The 13,206-nt window shown below is 41.8% G+C and overlaps 1 protein-coding gene across 2 annotated transcripts; it reads right to left on the bottom strand.

Annotated features, from left to right (window-relative positions):
* Positions 1 to 1,100: 1,100 nt before the first annotated feature.
* On the bottom strand, positions 1,101 to 12,239 carry ELL3 (elongation factor for RNA polymerase II 3). 2 transcript variants are annotated; one of them, XM_043555565.1, is made up of 11 exons: positions 12,201 to 12,239; positions 4,225 to 4,260; positions 3,760 to 3,869; positions 3,445 to 3,646; positions 3,276 to 3,355; positions 3,063 to 3,138; positions 2,702 to 2,882; positions 2,577 to 2,619; positions 2,281 to 2,452; positions 1,819 to 1,863; positions 1,101 to 1,702 (listed from the first exon to the last, which is right to left on the bottom strand). In XM_043555565.1, exons 1-11 carry the CDS (start codon positions 12,204 to 12,206, stop codon positions 1,526 to 1,528), a joined length of 1,128 nt encoding a protein of 375 aa, XP_043411500.1. In that variant the 5' UTR covers positions 12,207 to 12,239; the 3' UTR covers positions 1,101 to 1,525. The 2 variants fall into 2 exon arrangements, with proteins under 2 accessions (XP_043411500.1, XP_043411499.1); XM_043555564.1 differs by lacking the exon at positions 12,201 to 12,239 and adding an exon at positions 4,521 to 6,208.
* Positions 12,240 to 13,206: the final 967 nt, after the last annotated feature.

The following is a 13,206-nucleotide window of genomic DNA, read 5'->3' as shown; positions in this document are numbered from 1 at the left end:
TGAGCCCCCTTTAAACTGTCTTTTTTCCAGGAGATAGGGAACCAAAGATTTTCTAGATCAGCACTGTCCAATAGAATTTTCTGGAATCTTGGCAATGTTCCATAATTTTCATTGTCTAACACAGGTAGTTACTGAACATTTGAAATGTAACTAAGAACTACATTTTAAAATTTCATTGATTTCAATATTCACACCTAGAGCTACTGGCTTACCATATTGGTCAGTGCTGCTATAGACCAGCTAACTAGGTTCATAGTCATCACCTATAAATCCATTCTACCTTTCGTCATTTTCTGTCTTTACATGTTTATTGCCCAGGCCCCTGGCCTGATGACTACAACAGGTGAGGGACTTTTTTTGTTGGGTCTGTTTCAGGCCCTGCCCATACCCTAAGGATGGGTTACTGTTTACCCTTGTCATGCAACTGAGCATGTTTATACCTCCCAAGGCTAGTCTCTGCCCAAAAATGCCCTGTATGGGTGTGGCATCAGGTTGGGGTTCCATCCAAGTTGTTTCAGGAATTGCTGACACTGCTGGGTGCACCTCTCTCCCCCACAGCCCAGGTGTGGCCCATTAACTTCCTTCTCCAGTGGAACTGGGAAAGGCATATCATTCCTGGTTGTGAATGAAGCATCCACTTTCTTCTGCAACAGCGGGGAACAAAAAGGATAGGACTGACATGATCTTTTGTTCAAATGAATTTCCCTGTTTTCTGGGTAAATCCAAATCCTATCTGTATTTAAAGTTTTTAGTACTAGATAATTCCAGATAGGAGCCCTATTTGTAGATGATCCTCAACCTCTATGGTTTGAAAAAGAGAACTTTATTCCTGTTGTAATCTCTAGCTGCCAATTATAAGATGGATTTGATAGAGCCTTAATAGCAAAATATATAGCAAGATCATCCTTAGTGCTTTGAAAAAGTAAAGATGCCTAACCATAACCTTGAAGATTCTAATACATAAGACCTGGGCTGGGATCTGGGGATCTAATTTTTCAGAGCACCCAAGAAATGGTACAAATAGATAGTCGTGGGTAATAACTATTGCCTTGAAGAGTTTAAGGAAAGCATACAAACTTATACAGAGGACACAGAAGCAATCAGTTTTCATTTTTTAGCCATGTTTGTAAAAGAATTCACTTTTAGTACATGGGGAACAACTAAGCCCTTTCCCATTATATCCAGGTGTATTACAAGTTCTTTTAGCTCTGTTACCAAAAGTTCTCTCTACTGTTGCTTTAGGGAGGCTACCAGGCTAAATTCTAATGTTCTCAAGGTATCTTGTCCTGGGAATGGTGTCATTTCTCAGGATTTGAAAATGACTTGGCTGAACTAAAGATGAAGAAGCCAAGCCTCTGCTACTCTTCCTAGTCTCCTGGGCACAGTTGTGGAATCTTGGCACTGTGCCCACATCCTAAAAAGTAAAATGCAACAACAATGAAAGTGAAATCTTAGAATAGAAGAGCTCTCGTACTTGCCACCATGGACTCAGCAATAAGAAGAGCAGACAATTGCACTCTGCAGTTTATAGTTGCTTTGTTCCTTCATATCTCACTGAGCAGGGAGAAGGTAAAGAGCCTTCTGATAGCTTCAGCTGCCCCTGTTTTTTTTCCTCAAACTCCAGGATGAGACCTTTAATGTGGGACAATTTCTGATGCAGGTACTCACAGCGACGCTTTTCTTCCCTGTAACCTGGATACCGCTGCAAAGAAAAAGCATCCACATAAAAAAAAAAAAAAAAAAAAAAAAAAAAAAAAAAAAAAAAAAAAAGATCTACCATTTCTACCTTCTTGCTACCATTCCCAGACCTTATCTTACCTTCCTGAACTTCTTATATTCCTGGACTATTTTTTCTTCCAGCACCTGAAACAAAGAAAATGCTAGCACCAAGTTGAACCTTGAGAAAAAACTGTTTTCTTTCTTTTCATTTTTTAAGCTTACTTATTTTGAGAGAGAAAGTGGGAGAGGGGCAGAGAGAGAATCCCAAGTAGGCTCTGCACTATCTGTACAGAGCCTGAGGAGGGACTCAAACCCAAAAACTATGAGATCGTGACCTGAGCTGAAGTTGGACACTTAAGTGACTGAGCCGCCCAGATGCCCCAAGAACTCCAGTTTTCTGAAGGGAGAGCAATAACTTCCCATCTCATTCTATCAAATGATAGAGATTACTTTTTCTCAAAACAGACTTGGCTTGCCACTTTGGTTACCAGTCTTCTGAGCAAATTAGCAGGGAGTTGATGGCCAGTAAGGCTAGAAAGTCAGCTTGGGTCCAGTCCTTACCTTATGTTCTGGAGTTCCTTGCTGAACTCTCTTGATCTCTGCTCCCAGCTCTCTGAACCTTTGGCTTGCAGCCCCAACACGAGCATGGAGGATGCGGTATTCAGTATAATCCATCTCAAAGTCCTGCTCATAAGCATGTTGCTGCTCTGCACTGTGGATGGCTGTGTATTGCCTGCCAGGAGCAGAATTGTCACCTTTAATTTCATTGCCCCTAAAAGCTTCTAGGTCACAGGAAGTTTATCTTAATATCTCCTATGTACAAGGCTTGATAAAATTGGAAGTAGCAGGGGACTCACAGGAGATAATCTGGTACTTCTTCAGGGCTTGGGGATTCAGAATCTAGGAAGGAAGCAAAAGGACAGAAAAGTGATTAGGTGTTTTTCCAACTAGAGCAGTTTTGCCCTTCTCTCATTTAACTCACCTGCTTGAACTGAGGGACTGTGTTCCAGCCTGGAGCCCATGTCTTCATCTTTATCTTCTTGCTCCCAACCTCCCTCTTGCAGGTCCTCACTGGGCAGTGCTTGTAGGGGACTTGGAGCTAAAGGCAGGGTTCTGAGCCTCTTTTCTTTTAGTTTTCTAGTGGTTGCAGGTGCTGGGCGCTTCTATTGGGGAAAATGTCACATAAACAGTAAGCCAGAGGTGTATTCTGCACTTCTCTTGAAAATTAATTTCATAGAATGAACTCTGGGAGCATCAGAATAAAGGCTCCTAATTTTAAAATTTAGCCTGATCGAACAAAGATCTCTTGGAAAATCCGCTGCTAAAATCCCTGGACAACTCACCTTGTCCGAATGTTTCTGGCTAGCTGAGGAAGGCAGTGCCTGATCAGGTTCTCTGTTTGGAAGATGGGTCTGGTTTCTAGGATATTTGAAGAGGGAATGAGAGAGATGAAGGCCAAGGTAGGGCTAGATCTCTTATTAAAGCATTTAGAGTGGAGATTAGAAAGAAAGGCAATTCTAGAGATTCCCAGGTTAGTCCCACCCTGCCCCAGGTACCTCACTTCCCACTGTGCCATGTGTTCCTCTGAGGATCCTGGGAGTGACTGTCTTTGGCTGCTTGCCAGTGGATCTGGCACCTGGCAGGGAAAGTGGCAGGGGCACTTGGCTCTCTGGGCTTCAGGCTGTGCCCCACCTTATTCCAGCTACCTGCAGTTTGTGGCCTCACCTCTTTTAGTGCCATTTGTGGCTGTGAAACTGTGTCTTCCTCAGAATAGTCTCCTATGTTCTGCCAACTCTCAGGATCTCTGGCACTGTCAGTTAGGTTGTGTCTCTGAACTGAAGATGGGGCAGGGATGGAATCCATGGCTGCCCAAATAGTGAGGCGTTCCCTGAGTGGGCCCAGGCAGTGGAGGTGGTTAGGCCCAGATCTGGAAAGGGGTGGTGGAAAAAAATCCCAGGAGGGTGGACTTTTAAGTACCTCTGGAATCAGCCTCCCCAACTTTCCACAAACCCTTTTTACCTGCTACCGGTTCCCCCTTACCTGCCTAAGCGTTGGTACACAAGGTCCAAGCCACCAGGGCCCTCTTGGCCACACTGGGACACTATGAAGGAGAAGAGGCAGGACCAGCCAGGTCCTGGGAACCTTACATACTAGAGGCAAAAGGAGAACCATAAGCCCCATGAAGTCAGCCCCTCCCCCTCCTTCCATTGCCATTCTTCCCTTAGCCAGCCCTAAGATTGAAGATGGGTCCCACGGGGCTCGTTAGTACACCAGGTGCAGCTGGGCTTGAGTCCCCCAGGAGAATGAGACGACACAGTCTCCTCAACCGCAGCCTCCTGGGACCACAACCCCAGCAGCCCCCTCCGCCGCACTCGGAGTTCAGTTCTCGGAACTTCCTCAGACGGTGACTGCTGTCAGCCTTCCCGCCTTGGCCGCACCTGCCCAAAGCCTACTTCTGTTCTCCCCGCACCCCACCTCTTTCACACAACCTAGGCCCTTACTTACCCCTCGGTTGCCTTGGAAAGCGATCACTGGCCGAACCTGCGGGGAGAGCAGATGCGAGGTGAGCGCAGGTGAAGTGGCATTCCCAGGATCCGGCGTCAGGTGCCCAGGGTGGAGGTGGGGGGTGGGGGGATAGACACCTGCCTCTCGGGCTTCACTTGGAGAGGTGGGGAGATCAGAACCTACGGATGCCACGCCCCAGACCCCAGGTCCCTTCGCCAGGGTCGCCGGCTGAGGCCCGAGATCCCGAGAGGTAGAGAGAGAGGCTAGGAAAGATGGGGCCCTGGGGTCCGCCGCACCTGTTGCCGCCGACACTCTTGCAGCGCCCGCAACGCCGCGTCGTTCAGCCTGAGCATCAGGAGGCTGGTCCCGGCAGCGGGGGTGAAGCAGAGTTGGAGCTTCCCACTCAGAAGCTCCTGGGGTGCCTCCATGGCTGCGAGGTCGAGCGCAAGCAGAACAAGAACCAAGGGCAAAGGCGACTACCACCACTTCTGCTGTACAGGGCTAGGCTGGCACTCCTGGTAGCCCAGGTCGGCCCCGCCCTCCGCCAGGACCCACCCCTGGCCCCACCTCCAGCCAGCGCCACCCCTGAGGTTTCCCAGCCGCTTGGGCGGTGCTTCGCTATCCCCCAGATGTCTGCGCAAACCGGCCCACTGGTTTCTCAGTTCGGCACGCACCACACTGGGCTTTCGATAGGGGTTATCGCAGTTACAGGAGTAAAGTCTGCGGCCAACTTTAGACCTCACCTAAAATCCCCAGTCGCGCCTCAGTTTCCCTAGCCAACCTGAAGTCGGAGTTGCTGTCTCTAAGTGAAGCTGAACCTGCAAACCCTAGAATATTTCAGAAGCTGAGGAGGCGGGAGCGGACCTGGTTGCTGGGCTGGCTCAGTAGATCGCACCTCAGAGGCCAAGAGTTCCCAGGGACCAGAGAATGGCAGACCCAAAGGAGTATTTCTGATGCCAACACCTGGCGCGGCACTTTTGCTTTTTCCGGCCTGCGGTGCTGCCGAGGACTCGAAGACGATTTCTAACTGAGGCTGGAGAGAAAATCAGACCCGGTGGGTGTCTGGCAGCGGTGAAAATTGGCTGTCGTGGTCTGGAACGGACCCCTCCCATCCCCACCGGTAGGCGAGTATGAGGGGTGTGGGTATTGGCAGGAGAGTTGCAGAGCAGAGAAGGAGGGCTCAGTCACAGGTCACCGCTCCTGGCATATACACGTGAGACTGGTGTGAAAGGCAGCTGGCCCACTCCCTCAGGAGGGCCAAGAGGTGCCACGAAGTTGTGAGACATTCTGGAGGTTCAGATCCTGGTGCATAGAGACCCCAGGAACAATTTCAGGTTGGCCCTGGTGTCTCCACTTGTCTCTGTTTATGTTTTCCAAGAGTCTTGATGTTCTCTTTCCTGGCCAGGATCCCTCTGTTAAACCCCTGGACCTACATAATCCCAGGTGACCTTAATGCCCTCCATCCCAAATCAGATTACCTATACATTTGTCAAAACTCATCAAACAGTACACTTAAAATATGTATATTTTAATGCATGTAAATTAGTCCTCAATAAAGGGAATTTTAAAAAATGGTGTAATAAATCTCCAACACCAATAACAAAAACATTTATCTTTCCATCTCTTTGGGTCTTTCTGCTTCTCTGTGTGACAGTTTCTTAATTTGATTAACAGTGTGGCAGTGGGTAAAGCTGGTGTCCCAGTGTTCCTTTTCTTCTCAGATGACATCTGTGGACTTTTGTTGGATTTTCCTGGATTTAAACTCAAAGGAGAGCCCAGAATTGTCAAATTTTTCAGAGAAGAGGGAAGGAACAGTGCTATAAGAGGAGGCAAGTGGGAAAGATATTTGGGGGAGAAGGGAGGTAGCAATCTAACATGCTGGATGTCCATTGTGTGTCAAGATCTTTGCATTTAATTTAATCCCTAAAATAATTTTAGAGTAGGTACTATCACCCACATTTTTCATTCACTCATTCAACACATAATTACTGTACCAGACATTGTACTATATCCTTGGATACATCAATGAATGGATTTCTTGCTTTGGAGAACTTATTCCAGAGGGGAAGAAGGCACTGTAGACAAAGCTAAGAAATAAACATAAGAAATAACACTGTATGTTAAAAGGTGCTATAGATAAAAGAAAACATAGAGCAAGGTAAGTGGGTTTGGAAGTAGAGGAGGAGGAAGTCAAGAGGGGTGGAGAGGGTTGACTGTATATTAAGTAAGGTGATAAGAGATAGCCTTAGGGAGAAGATGAAATTGGAACATTGCCCTAAAGGAGGTGAGGGGATTGGCCAAACCAAATCCCCAAACCATACAGTTGGAGGAAATGCTTTCTAGTCAGAGGGACTGGCCAGTGCAAACTCTGTAAATGAGTGAGAAGTGTGCCTGGAGTGTTTGAGGAAAAGTTGAGACCTATGTAACTGCATTAAAGTAAGGGTGAGAGTAAAGAAGTGAAATCAAGAAGGTAAGGAGCAAGGGCAGATCAGGTCCTGGAGGGCCTTGTGGACTACTATAAGAACTTTGGATTTTACTCTGGGGAGTCACTGCAAGGTTTTGAGCAGAGGAGTAACAAGACGTCACCTCTATTTTCAAAGGATCACTGTAGTTGCTGTATTAAGACTAGACTGTAGAGGGACAAGGATTAAAAGCAATATGACCTGTTAGGAGGCTGCTGCAGTAATTCAAGCTAGAAATGGTGACAGCTCACACCAGGGGGTAGGAGAGGAGGTGGGAGAAGGGATAGGGTTCTGAATGTATACAGCCGACAGAATTTGGTAACGGATTGAATGTGGTATGTGAGAGAGAAATGGCATCAAGGATGACTCTAAGATGTTTGGCCAGAACAACTAGAAGGATCAAATTGTCATCAGCTGAGGTAGGGAAGACTGCAGGTGTAACAGGGTTAGTTTTGAACATGTTATCTATTACAATCCACATGGGGATGTGGAGCAGACAGTTACATACACAAACTTAGAGATGGTGAAAGATGTCTGGGATAGAGATGTAAACTTGATAGTACTAAATATATAGATGGTATTTAAAGCCATGAAACTAGATGAGATCACCCAGGAGGATAATAAAGAGTTTAAAAGATTACACCCTGGAGCACTGCAATCTCTAGAAGGAAGTCATGGGGGAAGAAAAGCAAAACCAAATGAAAGGAGATGACCAGTGAGGAAGGAGAAACACCAAGAGAGTGTGATGTCCTGAAAGCCAAGTGAAAAAATGTGTCAAGAAGACAGGGATTGGTCAACTATGTCAAAAGCTATTGATAGGCCAAGTAAAATGAAGATTAAGAATTGACCACTGTGAGGGGACCTGGGTGGTGCAGGCCATTGAGCTTCCGATGAGCTTCTCAGCCTAGGTCTGATCTCATGCTGTGTGAGTTCAAGCCCCACATTGGGCTATGTGCTGACGGTGTGGAGCCTGCTTGGGATTCTGTCTCTCCTCTCTGCCCCTTCCCAGTTTGTGCTCTCTCCCTCTTTCTTTCAAAAATAAATAAACTTAAAATTTTTTTTTAAATCTTAAAAAAAAAAAAAAGAATTGACCTCTGTGATGAATGTTCTAAAACCGACAGAGGTGATGGCTGCACATATCTGTAGATATACTAAGTGTCTATTCATATCCTCTACCTATTTTAAGTTGTTTGGTTCTTATTGTTGTTTTTTTGAGTTGTTTGGGTTCTTTATATATTTTGGATATTAATCCCTGGTCTATGATTTTCAAAAGTCGTCTCCCACTCAATTGGTTGCCTTTTCATTTTGATGATGTTTTCTTTCAATGTGCAGAAGCATTGTAAAGTAATCCTTTTTATTTTTGCTTTGGTTCCCCTTGCCTTTGAAGTCTGGTCCACAAAATTATCAGTAAGACCAAAGTTGGGGAGCTTACTGCCTATGTTTTCTTCTAGGAATTTTATGGTTTCAGGTATAACATTCAAGTCTTTAATCCATTTTGAGTTAGTTTTTGTGTATGGTGTAAGATAGTGATCCAGTTTTTCCAATACCATATATTGAAAAGACAATCCTTTCTCCATTGTATGTTCTTGGCTCCTTTGTCATGCATTAATCATCCATATGTGGGTTTAATTGTGGGCTCTCAATTTTGTTCCATTGCTCTGTGTGTCTGTGTTTTTGATAACCATAGCTTTGTAGTTTGAAATCAGAGAGCTGATACCTCCACTTTGTTCTCTTTCTCAACATTGCGTTGGCTGTTTGGGATCTTTTGTTGTTCTATACACATTTTAGAATTATTTCTAAAACTGTTCTGTGAAAAATGCCATGGGAATTCTGATAGGGATTGGATTGAATCTGTAGATTGCTTTGGGTAGTATGGACATTTTAACATAATTCTTCCAATCCATGAGCCGAGCATAGAGTATCTTTCCATTTATTTGTCTTTTTCAATTTTTTTCATGAATGTCTTATAGTTTTCAATGCACAGGTCTTTCATCTTATTGGTTAAATTTTGTGCCTATATTTTTTTCTTTTTTTTAAGATTAAAAAAAATGTTTTATTTGAGAGAGAGGCAGAGCGCGAGTGGGGCAGGGGCAGAGAGAGAGACACACACAGAATCCAAAGTAGGCTCCAGGATCTGAGCTGTCAGCACAGAGCCTGATGCGGGGCTGGAACCCACAAACCACAAGATCATGACCTGACCTGAAGTCAGACACTTAACTGACTGAGCCAGTTGAGCCACCCAGGGACCCCTATTTTATTATTTTTGATGCAATTGTAAATGGGACTGTTTTCTTAATTTCTTTCTGATAATTCACTATTAGTATATAGAAACACTATGGATTTTTGCTTGTTGATTTTGTATCCTGTTACTTAAGTCATTTATCCTAACACTTTATTGGTGGAATCTTTTGGGTATTTTATATATGACTCATGTCATCTATAAGTAATGATAGTTTTACTACTTCCTTTCTCATTTGGATGCCTTTTATTTCTTGTTCTTGCCTAATTACTGTGTCTAGGACTTCCAATACTATGTTGAATAAAAGTGGCAAGAGTGTACATCCTTGCCTTGTTCCTGTTCTTAGAGGAAAAGCTTTCAGCTTTCCAACATATTAACTGTTGACTTGTCATTTATGACCTTTATTATGTTTACATACATTCCCTCTAAACTGTCTTTGTGGAGGGTTATTATAAATGGATGCTGGATTTTTCAAATGACTTTTCTGCACCTATTGAGATGATCATATGATTTTTATCCTTCATTTTGTTAATGTGATGTATCATGTTGATTGATTTGTGGATGTTGAACTATCTTTGCATCCCTGGAATAAATTCCACTTGATCATGGTATATGATCCTTTTAATCTATTGTTGAATTCAGTTTGCTAAAATTTGTTGAGAATTTTTAGATCTGTGTTCACCAATGATATTGGCCTCTAATGTGTGTGTGTGTGGGGGGGTGGTGCTTGTCTGATTTTGGTATCAAGGTAATGCTTCCCTCATAAAATGTTTGGAAATGTTCCCTCCTCTTTGATTTCTTTGGAGGAGGCTGAGAAGGATAGGTATTAAATTTTTCTTGTTTGGTAGAATTCGCCAATGAAGCCATCTGGTCCTGGACTTTTTTTATTTGTTGGGAGGTTTTTGATTACTGATACAATCTCTTTATTAGTAATCAGTCTATTCAGATTTCCTATTTCTTCATGGATCAGTTTAGGAAGAATGTATATTCTAGGAATTTATCCATTTTTTCTGTTGTTCCATTTGCTGGCATATAGTTGTTCATGTGATCCTCTGTGTTTTGTCGGTTGTAACCTCTCTTTAATTTCTGATTTTTAAATTTTTATTTATTTGTTTTAAAGTTTTTAAGTTTATTTATTTTGAGAGAGAGAGAGAGCCCACATGTGAGTGGGGGGGGGGGCAGAGAGAGGGAAAGAGAGAGAATTCCAAACAGGTCCCGCACTGTCAATGCAGAGCCCTGATGCACTGAGAGAGAGTGTGAGCATGGACAAGAGGGGTAGAGACAGAGGGAGAGAGAGAATCCCAAGCAATCTCCACGCTGTCAGTGCAGAGCCTGATGTGGGGCTTGAACCCATGAATCGTGAGATCACAACTCAAGCTGAAATCAAGAGTCAGATGCCTAACAGATTGAGCCACTCAGGCAACCCTCTTTAATTTTATTAGAGCTCTTTTTTCTCCATTAGCCTAGCTAAAGATTTGTCAACTATATTTATCTTTTCAGAGCTCTTAGTTTCATTGATCTTTTCTTTCTTCATCTTTTTTTAGTCTTTACTTCCACCCTGATCTTCAATATTTCCTTCCTTCTACTGACAATGGGCTTCCTTTATTCTTTTTCTCTCTCCTTTAGGTATAAAGTTAAATTGTTTATTTGGTATTTTTCTTATTTCTTGAAGTATACCTGTATTGCTATGATCTTCCCTCTTAGAATAGTTTTGCTGCACCCCCCAAATTTTGACGTGTTGTATTTGTTTTCATTTGTCTCTAGGTATTTTTTAATTTCTTCTTTGATTTTGTTAATGACCCATTGGTTGTTCATTAGCATGTTGTTTAATCTCCACATTTTAATGGTTTTTCCAGTTTCCTCCTGGTAATTGATTTCTAATTTCATACTCTTGTAGTCAGAGAAGATGCTTGATAGGATTTCAGTCTTCTTGAATTTTGTGGCCTAACGTGATCTATCCTGTAGATTGTTCCATGTTCACTTAAGAATGTGTATTCTGTGCTTTTGGATGGAATGTTGTGTGTCTATCTATTAAATCCAACTGGTCTAGTGTGTTGCTTAGGGCCAAGGTTTTCTTATTAATTTTCTGCTTGGATAATCTATCCATTGATGTAAGTGGGGTTGTAAAGTCCCTTATGTTATTGTATTACTGTCAATTTTTCCCTTTAGGTCCATTAATATTTGCTTTATATATCTTGGTTCTTCTATGTTGGATACATATACATTTATAAATGTATCTCTTCTTGTTGGATTGACACCTTTATCATTATGTAATGTCTTTCTTTGTCTATAATTGCAGTCTTTGTTTTAAGGTCTATTTTGCCTGCTATGAGTATTGCTACCCTGGCTTTATTTTTTTTCCCCACTTCCATTTACATGGGACATCTTTCTCCATATCTTCATTTTCAGTCTATATCCTTACTTCTGAAGTGAGTCTCTTGTAGACAGCATACACTTGGATTTTGTTTTTTTATCGATTCATCTACTTTAATTTTGAACACATTTCCAAACTACATTTTCTTTGTCCCCTCACCCCACATTTTATATTTTTGATGTCACATTTTACATCTTTTTATTTTATGCATCTCTTAACTAAGTAATATAGTTTTAAATTTATTGTTTTTGTCTTTTTAACATCATACTTGCTTTATAAGTGATTGATCCACTACTTTTACTATATATCTACCTTTTCCAGGGATTTTTACTTTTGCATATTGTCTAATTATTGATTAGTGCCATTTCTTTTCAGTTCAAGAAGTCTCTTTAACATTTCTTGTAAGACCAGTTTAGTGGTGATGTATCCCTTTAGCTTTTGCTTACTGGAAAACTCTTAATCTTTCCTTCAATTCTCAATGATAACCTTGATAGGTAGAGAATTGTTGGTTGGAAGTTTTATCCTTGTAGTATTTTGAATATGCCATGCCATTCTCTTCTGGCTTGTGAAGTTTCTGCTGAAAAATCTGCTGATAGCTTTATGGAGTTTCCTTTGTATGTAATAAGTTGTTTTCCTCTTGCTGTTTTTACGATTCTCTGTTTAACTTTTGCCATTTTAATTATAATATATCTTGGTGTAGATATCTCTGGGTTTATATTTGTTGGGACTCTCTGGGTTTCCTGGACTTGTATGTCTGTTTCCTTCACCAGATTAGGTAAATTTTCAGCGATTATCTTTTCAAATAAGTTTATAGGCTTTTTCTCTTTCTCTTCTTCTTCTGGGACTCCTATTATGCAAATGTCATTCTGCTTGATGTTGTCTGAAAATTTCCTTAACTTACCTTCATTTTGGGGGCACCTGGGTGGCTCAGTTGCACACCCTGCTGACAGCTCAGGGCCTGGATTCTGCTTCAGATTCTGTATCCTGCTCTCTCTCTGCCCCTCCCCTGCTCATGCTCTCTCTCTGAAAAAGGAATAAACATTAAAAAAAATAATAATAATTGGACAAAAGGACTAGCGGTAGAATAGGAGAGGAAAAAAATAAAATTAGAGAATCTATTTGGGAGGTCCAACATCTGAATTATACGTTTCAGAATGAGAAGTAAAACAAAAATGAAGGGGACTCACTGAATGCCCAGTACAAAGAATAAGAACAGATCTACACCACCACATATTGGAACACTAGAGTTAAAAAGAAAATCCTAAAGACTTCTAAGACACAACATAGATCACACAGAAAGGATGAAGAATAAGATTGATCTCAGACTTGTCAGCAGAAACACTGGAAGCCAGAAGACAATGGAGCAGTGTTACCAAATATTTAAAGAAAAATAACAACATAGATTTTTTTACCCAGCCAAGCTATCAACTAAGTATAAGACTAGAATAAAGACAGAGTCTAAAAATACTTATATACCATGCACCCTTTTCAGCAAGATACTGAAGACATACTCTACCAAAATGAGGAGTAAACCAAGAAAAAAAGTCATAGGATCCAGGAAAAGAATATCCAACAGAGATAAGTGAAGGGAATCTTCAGACTGTTGGTGAAGGGAAATTCCAGGAAGATTTCTTTGCAACAGCTTAGAGAGCAATGAAAGGCTCTGGAGGCATATATATAAGAAAAAAAATGGAAACTGATAAATTATCTGATTGTTTTTAAATATATTGAGAGATTTCTACTTCTAGAAGACAGTATGAGAATTGATAATAAGTACATAAACAAGTAAAAATATAAACAGATTATTAATTTTGAGGGGAAGCACACAAGAAAGGAAATGTTAACAGTATACTGTAAATATACAGTATACTTTAACAGCCTGTAAATAAAATTTACTCATAAAATGT

Source organism: Prionailurus bengalensis, chromosome B3, assembly GCF_016509475.1.
Source record: "Prionailurus bengalensis isolate Pbe53 chromosome B3, Fcat_Pben_1.1_paternal_pri, whole genome shotgun sequence".
Lineage (NCBI taxonomy): Eukaryota > Metazoa > Chordata > Mammalia > Carnivora > Felidae > Prionailurus > Prionailurus bengalensis.
The sequence above is the reverse complement of the archived record's forward strand: the minus strand, read 5'-3'. Positions and strand labels throughout refer to the sequence as shown.

Excerpts from the sequence above, each read along its gene's own strand:
- ELL3 (XM_043555564.1), bottom strand. The coding sequence starts at position 4,652 with ATGGAGGCACCCCAGGAGCTTCTGAGTGGGAAGCTCCAACTCTGCTTC. Across the intron at positions 2,883-3,062 it reads GCCAGAAACATTCGGACAAG|AAGCGCCCAGCACCTGCAAC; the intron begins GTGAGTTGTCCA and ends TTTCCCCAATAG. Across the intron at positions 1,703-1,818 it reads AATATAAGAAGTTCAGGAAG|CGGTATCCAGGTTACAGGGA; the intron begins GTAAGATAAGGT and ends TTTTCTTTGCAG.